At 40.2% G+C, this 16,125-nt stretch overlaps 1 protein-coding gene across 1 annotated transcript in view; it reads right to left on the bottom strand.

Annotated features, from left to right (window-relative positions):
• LOC141001331 (uncharacterized) overlaps window positions 1-16,125 on the bottom strand; it is a 66,509-nt gene that overhangs the window by 19,079 nt on the left and 31,305 nt on the right. Inside the window, exons 11-13 of the mRNA XM_073472372.1 lie at window positions 11,047-11,151; window positions 8,976-9,166; window positions 4,152-4,279 (exon numbers count right to left, since the gene is read on the bottom strand). Of these exons, the coding sequence (XP_073328473.1) occupies window positions 4,152-4,279; window positions 8,976-9,166; window positions 11,047-11,151 (424 nt within the window). The remainder of the gene's footprint in view (window positions 1-4,151; window positions 4,280-8,975; window positions 9,167-11,046; window positions 11,152-16,125) is intronic.

Genomic DNA, 16,125 nt, shown 5'->3' on the forward strand with positions numbered 1-16,125 from the left:
ATCACAGAATTATGGTAGGTCTGAATGACTTTCATCATGATTGTTCATTATTTAATATGTAAATTGGCAACAACAACAAGAGAATAAAACATGTTATCTTTCACCACCTCTCCCAACTCTCAGATGGGATTCCACAGTGTTACAATATGCACTTTATCCTCAGGTGCAGGCTTACAGTATTAATATACCACAGGAAACATTTGTATAGTGGCTGCCTCAATACAGACGAGGGGTGTGGGTTGGGTGATGCTCAGTGGAACTCTCTGCAGGGAGGGAGAATTGCTGATTCTAATTCCAAACCAAAGCAGGAAATGCTGAAGAACATGATATGACACGAATATATTTTGAATATATGAAGATGTGCTGTAATGTACAGCATCTACAAGGTAAAATAATTTATCTTGTCAGCTGATCCTTGTAAAGTTCTTTATTAAAGCTTACTACAAGAAACACTTTCAGGTTAGCAGCTACATGTAGAGAGACATGTAATTGTAACTGTAAATACAGCTGATGTTTCCAGTCAGAATCACAAACTGGCATGGTTTGTGCATTGCTTCATACAGTGGACTAGTAAGACTGGGAACAGTGACTGAGGTCCAGAGATGTTTGGGAAGGTGGTAAAGAGACACGACTATCAAATGTTAAAAACATGCATGTAATGTATAATATAACGGCTAAGTTAGTAACCTAATATGTAAACTAATATCTGGGGATAAACATGAAGAGAAATGCACTTCCTCATGTTGAGGACTTTAAAGACATGTGCAATAAAGAACACCCCAAGACAGATTTGAGGGCCTGTCCCGAAGACACAAGCTATCAGCTGCCAAACTATCAAAGTGTAAAGGATGTATATAAACCTGCTGAGGCAGGCAGGAGAGCAGGGGGAATTCTAAGAGGCAAATGCAACAAAGGAACGCAGAGCATTCCTCCTATTGTTTAAGTGTTCTCCTCCGGTTGCACATTTCATGTTTTGTCTACCGGTTTACTAACAAATTCAACATGTCTGACACTAATTCTGACAGGATTCCTCAGAGACTAAGACACATAGATAACCAAGATTCTTAGACAATACAGTACAGCAGGAGACATGTCACATGGTCATGGTATAATGTCAAGTGACCGTGGTATTCAAGCAGGGCGACCCTAAAGGCTAAGTAAGGGCAAACACCCCTGAACTTTGACCCCTTCTGAGCAGGACCCACTCAGCAAAGTCTGATATGATCAGGGTCCTCAGAGGAGGATTTTTGACTCTGATGTTTGAAGTGGCAGCCATGTTAACTCTCAACTCTTGTTTCATCTTATCGATGCTGGGAAATGTGGGTATAGAGAAGCAAATATTTTTCCGTTCACAAGCAAAACAGCATCTACAGTTGATGAAACACAACAACTTAACAATAGCTAACGTAGTTGACTTTAGTCTGCAGAGGTCAGCGTAATCCTTTCTGTTGACCAGAGAAGCCTAATTTAAATTAGCAATGTAAGGACAGGAGCGAGGATTAAATGTTTAAATGCCCAGGCAGGAGTCTCCCAACATGAGGACAACACCAAATGTTTTGTATGACAATGGAAACGTTACTGTATACCTGCAGTTTGCCTATTTGCATTTGTGTGTATCAAAGTAAAACAATTACGGTGTCAACACTGATTCCCACTATGCCGGTTTGTTACCCCTGGGGAGAATAAAGCAGTACATTCTAAGGACAAGATTTTAGAGAAACCTTAAACAAAAGACTTTCCTTGCATTTTCCATTAGTGCACACTGACATTAAAGCCTAGACACAGGGTAGGACAGAAAAGGACTAGCCAAAACTGGATCAGGCTTAAATGATGCAACATTCTGCAGTCAGTGTGGTCTGTAGGGGATCAACTCTCCGTCTTTGTTACGGAAGATTCCCATTTTCATATCAGTGCCTGTATTAAATGACTTCAAGTCCATCTCACTGACCCACTGACCGCAAATAATCAATGACTCAAGCCCATTTTAGACATGCACCATGTTACATAATGTGATGGAAATATTACATGTTGGTCTTATGTGTAAGTAAGCTCCCAAATCACATACACTTAAAAGTCATGACACCATATTACTATCTTATTAACATATCTGTAAAGCATTCCACATGAAACATTGACATAAAGGCTAAAAACTAAAAGGATAATACACAGAGATTAAATGCATGTCATGTTCTGCCTCTAAACATTAAAAGTCAAAAGTCAAAATTTTACATACAGCATATGTGACAACTGAATTAATTGTAATTCCCAACTTCATGCCTTGTCATTCAATGCTTGTGCACTGTTGGATATTGTATGAGGCTATTCACTGTGACAAGAAGGAGCAAGTGTCCCTCATGCTCACAATGGTAATTAATTAATACTTCAACAGCAAGAAAAGTTTTAAACTCAATCAGTGATGCAGTGTGTGAGAGGGAAAAAAGCTCTTCTTTCAGTATTGTGCGACTATTGCTGCTGTTTTCATAAAGGTTCAATTATATCTGCATAAAGCAATAAACTACATTTACATAAAAGCCACCAGTTGAACAGATAGATAAAGCCAGCAATGTTGTGTATTCCATGTCTAAACGGACATATATGATATGATATATGTATCAGTATTTGACTCCAGAGCAGGGGGATCAAGTTTAACTTTCTCTTAATCTACTTCTCCTCCAGCCTTCCTCTTGTAATCCACTCAACCAACTTGTCCTGAAGGCCGTCATGTTTGGTTTTATTCTTGTTAAGATGACGTGGTTTTTCAACACCTGCAGAGTGCATTGTCCAGTTCCATCCTCTAACACCAATTTGCTACCCAATTACAATAATCCTTTTGGTGACCTCTGGTGACCTCTGGTGACCTACAGTCTGGTTAAAACAACCTAAACCACTAAACACAAAGACTAAATCTGGGAGGAATGACAAGCATGCTTGAAACATGAGCACATGCACGTGGAGGAAAGGGGTGCAAATGCATGTGCGTACACACGCACACCACTAGCACAAGAGTGACAGCTTTTTGTTTTGAGCAGTGTGCCTGTTGGAGGAAAAAACAACATTACAATGAGAGGATTAGGAGACTATTGTGAAATTCTAAGTGCTGCTGAAGGACCAGCTGGTTTTATGACAAAGAAACAAAGCTGGAAGACATGATTGAAAAAGAAGAACTTTCAACTGGTAAATAACTGAATTGAGTTCCGTAAAAGATTACGGTCTACACTTAAACAGACAGGCACTCAAAAGGTACCAGTGAGGCGAGTCTGGTGGGCAAACAAATGGTGACTAACAGGATGTGAGGGACCGGACAACATTTAAATAGCTCATCTTTCCCCATATATTTTCTTTTGCTCCCCACATGAAAAATAAAAAACAAGCTCAACCAGGCACTTTTGGACATGTATGTTTAAATGTGTTTGTGAAATGTGAGTTGCCAATGTCTTTTGAGCACATGCAAGCTCATGTGTCTTCAATCATTTAAAGAATGTATGGGAAAATCTCGAACACGCTAGGAGCCTTTTCCATAAAAGATGAAAGAAAAAACGCAGAGTAATATAAGCTCGTGCACATCTAGCTATAAAAACGTCTCAAGCTCTGACACAGTGACTGATGATCGGCAGCCTACTGATTGACAAAACCCCTCAGGACTAAATAATGATGCCAGACTCCAATTTGTTTTCGAATCACGCACATACAAAAGGGTAAGATGCAGTCCAATGACTTGCTGCAGGGGAAATATTAAGGGATCAAATGATTGTGGGAATCCAAAAGCCCATCTAGCGGTTTTGTGTGTTTTACTTGAGCAAGCACAAAGCAAAAGAAGGAAATGAAAAGAGAGACTAAGGGCCTGATTTGAATCGTGCAAGTGCAACAACAAATGCAAAGCGGTAGGTCTTGGTTGGTCCAGTCTGGGGTGTTAACACCTTTACAATACTGTTAAAGTATGCCTGTTATTGTGCAAAGATTGAGGGAAAAATAGACAACTAGCACAGACATGCTAGACTTTCCATTAAGAGGCCCACAGATGGCCATTCATGTGCACAGGCAGTATTCTAACACACAGTCGAATGTGAAAAACAAACACTTCAGGAGAGAGCTGACATGCATGCGTGCAGACATGTCATGTTTGATTTGCAATGTTTAACCTTTGTCCTCACCTGTCAGTTTTCATGTAACCAGCTGTATCTGTCACACTGACAGGAGCCACGGTGACATCACCACTGCTCCCCTGCACCATCGGCCGCTGTGCTCCGCCTCTGTGCTGGCTCCGCCTCTTGGATCTGATCTGAAAGAGGAAACAAGGGAAAGATGAAGGAGCTGGAATAAGATTGAAGCAACAGTGTGGTTGATATCTATGTAAGTGGTTGTATGACAGACCTCTGATCAGTCTGGACACTCGTTAGTCTGTGTGGTTAACCAGCATCAACAACATACTGCTAGGAGAATGTGTTTTAATCACTTTTTTTTCAAAGTCAGTAGGCTTCGACCTCAAGAGACCATGAATGTCTGCACATAACTGCATGGCAATCCATCAAGTAACTGTTAAGTGATGGTCAGAACAGCTAGGGCCAAGTCGCTAGTGTGGCTATAAACATGGACATCACACAAACGGTTAGAATAGAAACAAGAATTGTATGTATGTTCCTGAGGCCACAGTGACCTTGACCTTTGACCACCAAAATCTAACCAGTTCATCCTTGAGTCCAAGTGGATGTTTCCTCAGGGGGTTTCTGAGATATGGCGTTCACGTGAATGGGCTGCCATGAGGTGGCCTTGACCTTTGACCTCCAAATATTGATACAAAAAACATCTAAAAAGGCATAAAAAATTACCAGGTCACAGGTTTTGTGAAAAGAAACTAAAATGTCAACCTAGAACACGATGATGGGAGGAGAAATGAGTTACACAGAGTGTGACGAAGGAAAAGAGGATTAAAGACGTGGAATTACTTGGACAACTATGTGGAACATCCTCAGCCAAAAACCGAACCCCAAGGGCTGTCAAACAGTGCAAGCTCAAGTCAATGTGACAACATGCTACAAGATGTATTCCTATCCCAAGAAAACATCCCCTGGGCATTGTTCCAATCACATCTTCCAATCATTTCTATCTGATGGTTCCTGGAGCTGCATATCAATGTGACGTAGCAGATGGCAAAGTAGAAGAAACTATTTTCTCTCATTTCAAACAGAGTTATTCTGGGTCACAGGAGACACATCAAGAGCGGCATTCCCAAATGATCAAAACTGAATATTGAAATGTATAATAACAGTCTGCTGTATTTCTTAATGTGAAGAACCTAAACTGTATTTCCTGAACCTACTGTAATCCTGAGCAGCAGACTGAGCGAATAAGCTAATCAGCCCCCATTAGAAATATCTAAAGGCATTAGTTAAATGCTGTTTTTATGTCTCTTATTTTTTAAACTCTTACAAATCTTTGAATTTGACATCTTGTCCTTCCTTTCAACTCTTATTGTGTTTTACTTGACCTGTTTCAAACAGCCACTCTCCACCATAAGTTCTTTTTGAAACTTAACTTAAACTAAACTCAACTGAAATTAACACATTTGTGTTAATTTCACACATTAAGGTGATATGTAGCGATGCAACATTTTACACAAGGTACAAGGTAATATACAGCACGTACAGTTATTTATATAACAATATACATAAACACACAGTGCATCTTTTGAATTTGAGCCTAGGTAATTGTAAACAGCGTCCAAATGGTGGTGATAATAAAGTGGTCAGTATCTCCACATCAAAAGTTTAGCATTTGTGAAACACTGTCCAACCACTGTAGTCCCGCACACTGTTAGCCTGGACCACATTCCACTCGTCAAGCGCAACAGCTTGATCCAAGATGTTGTGTGGAGACAGGTCTCTGGGCACAACAGTTTCGATCCAGCTGGTCAGGATGGTTGAAAGACACCCCGGGCCGTGATGGTCTCAAAGTCCACTGCTCCTAATCCAAAAACCTGCTTTCTTCTCCAATGATGATGACAGTATTTCTGCTATAGGTAGTACGTGTTTCAGCAATAAAGCCGAAAAAAGAAAGACAGTTAAAAAACAAAAATTTGGCATAATTTGGAAGAGCTACCAGTCACTGTATCTTCATACATCGCTGTTGCCATAGCAGACATGTTGAAAGGGGCACTCTGGCTCAAACCCTGTGGAGTTACTCTAATGTATCTCCCTTAATTACTCCAGTCCAACTAAAATCTACCTTCTAAAGCAGCTGCTGGCAGTGAGAACAAAAACACTTCAAATTAAACGTTCAGAAAACCTTGTTACCAAATATTATGAAAACTCAACACAGCAAGAATAGAGATAAGCCCCGTTGTGTTTTACATCGGATGCCAAGTTAGTGGCCTTGCTACCCGGTCTGGTCTAGCAGAAGGATTTGGCATCAAAATTAAGCTGCTGAAACTGTTTGTCGGACACTTGGTCCTTTGTTTGAGGCTTTGAGGCTGCTGGCTCTCAGTGGACCCTGACTTCTTTAATGGCTACAGAAAACTCCATATGGTTTAGGAGAGAGATTGAGACTGTCTAGATGGCACAAAGTAGAGACCGGTGGCCACAGCATACAGAGCATATTGTAACAATACATGACTGCCTTACATAGATGTTTCTCCTTTCATATGACGTGTTTGCCACTGCGTTACTGCGGTGACACCATGGGGGGTGGGGTGGGGTGGTGGGGTGGTTGATCATGTTGTTGATCAATAAAGAAATTGAAATCTTGAAAAAGTTTACATTGCAAGAAATGCTCTATTTAACTGGAGCAGGAGGAGGTGCATCTCTGTGTGCAGAATGTGGTGCGCGGATCTCAGTCCTCTGATTGGACAGGACAGGTCATAAGAACTATCCCTCTGATTAATAGGGGAAGGGGTGTGGGAGGGTGAAATAATACATCCAGCAGCAGAAACATTAAGTGCGTCCCCCCCTTAAGAGAGACGATGTGCGCATTTACACAGGATAAAGAGTTGAATTTAATTGATTACTGAAATCCTTACTGAAGTCATGAGCTCCATCACTGTTGTTTCCTCTGGAGAGTATCCTCTGTACTGTCCTGTTTATAACTACAGACTTTAGTTTGCTGCTTGAATGAGCCATGATGCTACAGTGACATTACTACATGCATGGAAAGGAAACCTTTAAATAAGGAAACTTTTAAATGACTGAAAGCAGCCTCTCTAATCATTAAAGTATAGTGTACATGCATTGTGAACCTTCTTACGAAGGTCAATCACAGTGGTGCATGACAAAAATGACTCACCAAATGAATTGGTGAGAGCCAACAAGACAAACATGGGGTAGGAAAGTAATTGTTGTCTGGTTGGTTAAAGGAATAGTTCGGAAAAAGAAATAGTCCGAAACTAAGCTAACCAACTACTGGCTGTAGCCATGTACTGAAAGTACAGATATGGGAGTTATATTAATTTGCAAGAAATGCTCTATTGAACTGGAGCAGGAGGGGGTGCAAACTTTAAATGTATTGTAAAATACACTTTAAGTGAATAAGTGTATTTTACAAAATGTCAAAGTATTCCTTTAAGAGTGTCAAGATGACAATAGATAACAATAATAGACAACTTAACAAATCTGAAAATAAAGGCTTATAGTGTGGCTTTTAAAGTTGACATGATGGCGCCGCGTGAGTGGCAGCCTGTTACAGCAGCTCTCGCTCACCTTTGAGCTTTTTCTTCTTTTTATATAACTTTTAGTACTTTTTAACTTTTTAGATTTACTTCTTTTTGGAGCTCTTTCTCCGGGCAGTATGGAGACCAGAGTTGTTTTTATCGCTCTGGTCTTAATTCTGCTTTTTATCACACTGCAGCAACATATAAGAAAGGTCAGAGCAGACTCCATCTGCTGAGGAAGCTCAGGTCCTTTGGAGTGCAGGGGGCACTCCTGACAACTTTCTATGACTCTGTGGTGGCATCAGCCATTTTCTATGGAGTAGTCTGCTGGAGCAGCAGCATCTCGGCAGCAGGTAGGAAGAGACTTGATAAACTTATCAAGAAGGCCAGCTCCATCCTGGGATGCCCTCTTGACCCAGTGCAGGTGGTGGGAGAGAGCAGGATGATGGACAAGCTGTCATCGCTGCTGGTGAAGGAGTCCCACCCCCTGCAGGTCACTGTCACCGCACTGGTCAGCTCCTTCAGCAACAGGTTGATACACCCCAAGTGTGTGAAGGAGAGGTATCGCAGGTCCTTCCTTCCTGCTGCTGTCAGACTGTACAACCAGCACTGCTCCCAGTAGACCTCACATGTGCACTGTGCAATACAAAACTCTACACATATCCACAGACTTTCTGGTTTGCACTAATTGGACAATTTTTAATACCCATATTTATTATTTATTGTTTGTAAATAACAATACCAAACTGTTTATACTTACACTGTTCATATTATAAATACTATGTCATATTGTAAATACCAAGTTCATATTGTAAATACTATGTATATACGAGTTAATTCTATTTCTTATCTCTTATTATATTGTTTATTTTTTACTTTTTATTATTATTTAAGTGTGATACTGTCCTTTGGCTGCTGTGACTAAGGAATTTCCCCATTTGCGGGACAAATAAAGGAATTCTGATTCTGATTCTGATTCTGATTATGTCACGGTTTCCATGTGTAATAGTGCCCATTTTTATTTTGCAACACAATGATCTTTATAATAATCTTATGGAGAGACGTATTAATCATTTGAATTATTGCATAAATCCAACATTATTACAATCATATTGGATCAACTGAGTGCAGTTAAATGTAAAACATTCAAACTCAAGTGCCTCGGTTACTAAATACCGTAAGTCAATCACAAGACAGTAATAGAAGAGAAGAATTAGTTACTTTAGAGGATGTGTTAAGGTGTCCAGTTTTATTTTCCAAAGAATCTGAGTGAAAAAAGCTGCAGAATTTGTTTTTTTTAATACTTATCAAGATCTCTGTACTAACAAAGCTTTACCTGAGCCTGTGTTAGTGAAGCTGAGGTCCGACTCCTGAACACTCTTCCAGGTGCAGGACTACGTTGTCTGGACCTTGTCTGAGTTTGAGAAGCCTTCTCTTCAGCCCTTTGTCTACCCATTGGGTCCAACAGGTACCGCTGGGCCAGACGCATCACCCGTGTCAGTACACCTTTTGCCCTGGTTACTGAATCTGAAGGTAAAAAACAAGGAGTCAAAATCATGAATCCTGCTTGGACTACATACAAGTTCCAAGGCTCTCCTCTGTTGTGTCAAGGCCCTATAAAGTAGAAATGATATTTATGGTAGTATGAAAAACCTGCATCTTGTTATAAGCACATCCGCATTTGACAGACATGCAGGACCTGAGCAACGTTCACTTACAAAATTGTGGGAACAACCCTGTGATGATACTGTAACCAGAGCATGTTGGAGTTACAAAATAAGTTATCATTCCATTACAGACAGACCCCTACTGAATTCCCTTTGTATGTGTATGTGTGTTTTGGTGTGTGAATCTGTCCTTGTTATACACAAATGAATGTTATCAGTGGCTCACCATATTTACTCAGGGGGCAGAATCTGCCTGCTTAGGCAAGCTGTGAACACAAATACCCACTTATACAATGTACTGTCCCTGTTTGTGTGCAAGCAAACTCATGCATACAGTCACAGACACAGAAGCTGTATCTCATGTTATATAACACAAAGAGAGTGCATTAACATAAAACAGTATGTGATCATTTTTACTTTGCATTGTGTATTGAACAGAAAGCCTGGTTTGCGTTACCATGTTAACATTACAAAAGTCTCATTTCAACACTGATTTATCATTAGAACAATATTGCTGTCTCCTGGAGTCAACTATATTACAGTATAAAAAAATGTGATGCATTTGCTCAGCAGAGCAATACTCAACAGTGCTTTTACCTAAATATGACAAGTAGAAAGCTTACTGTCTACTAGTTTATTACATTTCATTTTGTTAAAATGACACAGGCCCAAAGAATATATTTAAGATTGCTAACAACATGTCACTTCCCTGGTCATAGTTCTTTCTAATTACTATCATTAATGTAGTGGTAATCTAACCACAAAACTGCCACTTGAGGGAATTTGAAGTCATTTCCAACGCGTCGTTGTGCAAAAGATGAGGTCTGCCATGACGTATGCGTTTTACCATTCATTTTATGTGGAGAAAAAATATTTACAGAAAACCTAAAAAAGACGAACGTTACGATATAACAGAAAATATCTCGGACAAACACACACACAAACGAACGACTGAAAAACTGTGTGGCTTCTGTGATCCTAATGGCCCCTGGTGCGCAGGTGGATGAACAACACTGCTATTTACACGACTCAGCAAAGACATACACAACATTATATATTCACACATCAAAATTGGCTACAACAATTAATGTAATGTATTATTTTGTGTGCCATACACCACATCATTTACACCCTGAATTTTATTTGTGATGCCTGTCCCAACATGGGCCTATATGCAAAACAGCATCAAGATCCTATTTCCAACATTATGAACAAGGTCTAAAAATAAACCACTGGGGTAACTGTGGCTGAATCAAAATGTTCTGTAGGTATAAAAAACTGACCGGTATAAACATGGTTCAAACCACAGTACTATTGGATGTACTTTATTTATAGGACAGAGATTTAGTTTACAATTTGATTTGAGAGAACAAAAGTCAACAGATATTTCACCTGAGGCATATGATGTTTAGTAATGGGTGATTTACTGTAGTGGCAAAGCCAGAAGCATTCAACTGTCATACGATAGAGCTTCTCTAGCCTCCAGTCAACATATTGTTTAAGGTCTAAAGTTTTTAAGTTATCCATGAACTGAGCTGAACTGCTAGTGATTTAATACCACTAACATATTTTTTGCTGTGTTAGCTGAGACCATTCACCTGTCAGACTAAGATATATGGATGTGGGAGGTCGCGACCTGTTGCATAGACTAAAGTTGTACTACACACACAGACAATAGAATGAGACAGATGTTAAAAATGTATTGGTGCACATGAAGAGGTATAGGATGAACACACTCACCTTTCTCAGTTGGTTTCTCTCTTTCTGAAGGTGTTAAAACATTTTCTTTTTCTGTCTGTCTACTGACTTGGGTTGGCACTGTGGCCTTCTGCTGTTCACACTGGTCTGAAAAAGAGAGCACAACAAATTTAATATACAAGCATTCATTAGCTGATACTAGCATAATGCATCCAGATCTCCTGCCATATTGTTGGAGGAAGATGCATTGTGGGTAGTGTAGCCATAACGTTTTGAGAAGAAAGAATATAGAGTGGAATAAGGGAAAGACAACATCTATGTTTCTGCTGCACCAATTTTAATCCTTTAACTGTTCATTATTAGTCAGACAATGTCAAACGAGTATTTAACGAGGGCTTAATCATTGCAGTACTCTTTTAAAAAGTTAATTTAAGACCCTTTAAGAGAGAAAAAATAAATACTGTAAACAAGGATAAAAATGGCTGTGTACTGTGAAAGGAGTTGCTTGTAATGATGGACACATAGAGAAACACCACCGAGTCCCCTTTAGCTCTACTGAGCCTTTAAGTATTCTTTGGATCATTGTTTTGGTTTTCCAACTGGCAACTCCACTCTCATCAACCTTGTGTTCAGATGCAGCAGGCAGCAAAACAGCTCTAAATCCACTGTACACAATCGGCTCAAAAGTAAATGGCAGACAGACATCGTTTTGACTAAATAAATAAAGGGAAAAAGAATGAGTACTGAACACTAATGTTGCTCTGTGTCTGCTGGGGGTATAAATAGGCAAATAGGCAATATTATGGCAAATATGTTTGCCATACAAAAGTTTATAATATGTTAATTGTTCTGCTCTCCTAGGGGCTCAAATCTGAATCTTGGTTATTTGAGCTAGGGACAATTTCTAAAGCTGCAGAAATTACTATGTTGGTCTCTACTTCAATCAGGAGTTCTTACTTGACCCTGTTTCCCCATTCATTATATCTCATTGTTGGTTTTTGTCAGAGTAAGCTATCAAATCTTTACTACATGGAACTGTTAAGTCAACGCACATTAGTAGCATCACTGAATTTGGAAAAGTCCATTTTTTTTGTTTTTTTTAGTCACTAGGCCAAAGTGAGGCTTAGATGCAGCCAGTGTGTGGGTTTATGTCATGTGGGAGGCCAGAGGTGATGTTGACTTCTAATTTGTAACAGTGCATCTGTGTTTTAACACAAGCTTCAAGGATAAGGCCTCTGTCGAACAGGAAGAGCCAATGATAAACTGCAGTGTCTCCCGGCCTAATGCAAGGTCTTTGCAAAGTCCTGAGTAGGGTTATCTTTGATGTTAAAACAACTCCATTTCCCAGACACACCCTCCTGTAGCCCATGGCTCTCTCCCTCTGCCTCATGTCTCTCCCTCCTTCCCTCCCTCCAATCTGTCTCAATCACTGTCAGGCATCGGTTAAGGAGAGGTTCTCTTCCACAACCAAATGCCAACTTCAAAACACTGACGTGTCGCGACATGTCTCCCGTTAGCCACCCAAAGACTAACCGGATAAGAACATAGGACATTTTGAAAAAAATAGAAAGGAGTGGAAATTAGTCAAGTATTGTGGGCCTGACAATAAGCTCCCCCCTGCTGACTCTGCATCATAAATTCAAACCTTTTTAGCAACTTCACTCTTCAGCTAGACAGCTAGCATCATATATTACATTGATATTATAGTAATAAACATGGTTTCACAGAGCCAAAATAGTCAAACATGTGCACACATAAACACACTACGGATGCATTAACACTGGTGAGCTCACCTGCACAGTTTCTGTATGACTCAGAGTAGTAATGAAAAGGTCTGAATGACTGTGTCTGTGAGATTTATAGCTGGAACTCGGCCCTGTGCAGGTTCTACTACTGCTCCTGCCACCCAGCAGTCAGTTTCATTCTCACAGTCTTAATGGAAATGGAAACACTGCACAGAAAAACTCCAGTTATAGAAAATTCCTGACAATTATTTGTTACATTCAGCAATATTCTATCCATCTAAGGATTTAATCCAATGCAGGGTCACAGGGGGTTGCAGCCTCTCCCCAAATTAGACTGGGAAAAAGGGGGGTACACCCTGAAGCCACTGGATTTAGAACCAGATTCTGGCTGCTCGGTCACCACAAAGCAAAACTACCATGACACCCTTCATTTAAATCTCCAGTATTATGGGTGTGTGTAAATTGCTGTACAGTCCAGTTTATCAAAGGTTTGGCAGTAGGGAGTTGTGTGTCATCTACAGCATTAAACTGCGGTGTACTGCTGGATAACAAAGCCTTTAAATAGAACATAAAAACTCACAGTGAAGCACTCCAGGTGAGGTCACTTTGAGATACAGGCTTCCAGAGATTAAAGCCCCATATTGTCATTTGCACAGCAAGTAGCGATTGCCCAAAACTGATCTTTTTAAAGGCTATTTCTTTGTGTCATGTTGGAAGCTTTAAATGCTGTTCGAAATGTATTGTCTCAGTAGCCTACCTTTTTATGGTGTGTCTATCAACGGGGTGCTATCGCCGTATTTTTCTGTCTTCCATCTGAAAATGTCCAAAACATAAACACAACCCAAGGGTTTTCATACTTACAGTCCATTTTTCACTGTTTTTAGCACTTTGCTACAGTGATTGTACGTTGGGCTCTGAGCGCTGCCAAACATGGATGACCTACATTTAATACTTTGCCTTTTTCATTCTTACTTTATTGACGGTGATATGTTGTGGTTTCTTTCTTGTGACAAATTTCCTTGTAAGTCGCTTTGGACAAAAGCGTCTGCTAAATGCCCTTAATGTAAATGACACAGCTCCCTCCTCATGCAACATCAAAAACGAGCGAGGGGAGGATTTTTTCTGAGCCTTTGCAACCTTCTGACAAGCACTTCTGGCGGAGCACACTGGCAGCTTTGGCCCAGTACATAATACAGTATTTGACCTAATTTACCCCTGAATTGCTTGCGCAAATATTCTGGGGAAGGGTTCTGTTCTTGAGCGGACTATTTGAAACAGCAGTGGCAACCTTGTTTAGCGAAGGGGCTTGAACGACAGCTTGGGGTTTAGGTCGAGACCACCAAGGCTGTACATATAAAGAAGAGTTGGAGAAAACTTGCAGGTAGGACAAAAAGCTTTTACTGGAAGGATTAAGTAGTTCTTGTGTTTTACTGTTCCTCTATTTTACATTCTTAAGGGAGAAAGAATTGAAACTGACATTTTTTGCCAAACTGAAAACTAAATCTAGTCATTTCGCTCTCATTTTTCCTGTTCTAGTTCACAGTTTACTTGCTCGAACAGTAGCTCGTTGTAGCATAGGTTATTCTGTCACACTGATGTGAACCAATGGTCTGAAAAGCTTTACTGAAGTTATTTTTTTTAAAATAGCAGGCACCTAAAGTGATATCATAGATCAAATAGCTAAAAATGACTGGCAGGAGAGCTTTAGTCCTAAAGCCTTCTTTGGATTTATTAACAGAGCGTCACATCGCAGTCTCGTCTCTTGCCAGCTGTCAGCCAATCAAATAAGTCTACCAGAGAAGAGCCTCAGCCACTCACTTTATACAGCTGATGCCAAAGTAAAGGTTTGGACTAATGCTATATTGATAGATGCCAATACATAGGCACATACAGACATACACAAACATCCAACCTATTCTCATAATGTAATGACAGGGCAGAAAACTTGTTGGCAAAGCCATTAACATCAAATGTAGTATAATTTTTACCCAGGCTATTGGCTGGTCTCTAGGAATGGCAATACTGGTCAGTAGGTTGTGCAATCTACTGTTCTGGTTCACAATCAAGCGTCACACTCCCGTTCTGAGAATTGAAGCCAATGTGGAAGTACCAAAAACTACAGTTCCTCAAATGGCCACTTGATGCTGGCTCCAAAAGCGAGTGAAGCCCATGTTAAAATGCCCACCTTAACAGCAGAAATATGTATTGTATTTATGGTGGTGGTGCCTTTTTGGAGAATTTTTAATGCAGATTTCGGACACATAATGACTGTAGAAATACACCGTGTAGTTGAGGAGTTGAGGAGAGTAGAGAGTTTGTTTTTTAAACTTTTGGGATTAACCCACTTCACTCTCGCCTGCTGTAATGAGCCACAATGGTGCCGAAAACACTTTAATGTACAGTAACTAGCATAGTATCTAATGTTACTTTAGCTACTAAATGACTGTACAGAGAAGAGATGGAATGAATCTATGTATCTGTAGAGAGGGTTAGAGCTGAGCTGTGTCAGACAGTCTAGGTTGGAATTATAGGTCTAACTATTGGCCACAAGGTCCTCTTTAAGATACACCCAGCATACATACCCAGTATATTCACAACTACACCAACAAATACATGAAAAGGAATTACATAACATAAACACAGTGATGTGGCAACTTAAAGCTATTAAATTAAAACATATGGTCAAAATCACAACTCACACAAACAAACCTTTGAGAATGTCAGTGTCAGTGAGCTCAGCTCCTGGTTTCTCTATGACTCAGGGATATAATGAGAAGGTATGAATCACAGTGTGTGTTTTACTGCCCACTCTCTCTCCCTCTCCCTGTCTCTCTCTCTCAAAGTCAGTTTCAGATGACAGAGTACTCTGCTGATTCCTCAGTGTCCAGGAATTAATGCTGATGACACTCAGCCTTTTGAAGGTTGTGTTTTGGTGTGTTTGAAGTGTCTGCGTCCTCCGGGAGTTGGCAGGGCAGCACACCTGTAGCTGGGATTGAATAAGCTCTAATGTAAGGCTGGACTCAGCAGATCCTGTGGCCTGGGAGCTCACTAACACTTTTCAATGGCAGCTTTGAAGTGCTGATCATTTACAGAGGGGGAAAAGAACACTGAGTAATGAAAATGTCACGAGGGAAGAAATACAGAAGGGGAGAAGGGAAAAGAAAGATGTAGACAAATTAAAAGATTTCCAAGGATACATTACCTGAACACCTCAACAATAGGAGAAGAGAAAATTAGACATGGGCTGTATTAGCACCAGATTTGTTTCAAACTCAAATGTGACACCTGAAAACGATGGCCTCTCTGCTCTCCCAAGTAAACTGTTGGACAGATATAGAAAGGAAATTTAATCTGAGTTGAAGACATGTGACACGCA

The sequence above is a fragment of the Pagrus major genome, chromosome 8 (genome assembly GCF_040436345.1).
Source record: "Pagrus major chromosome 8, Pma_NU_1.0".
NCBI lineage: Eukaryota > Metazoa > Chordata > Actinopteri > Spariformes > Sparidae > Pagrus > Pagrus major.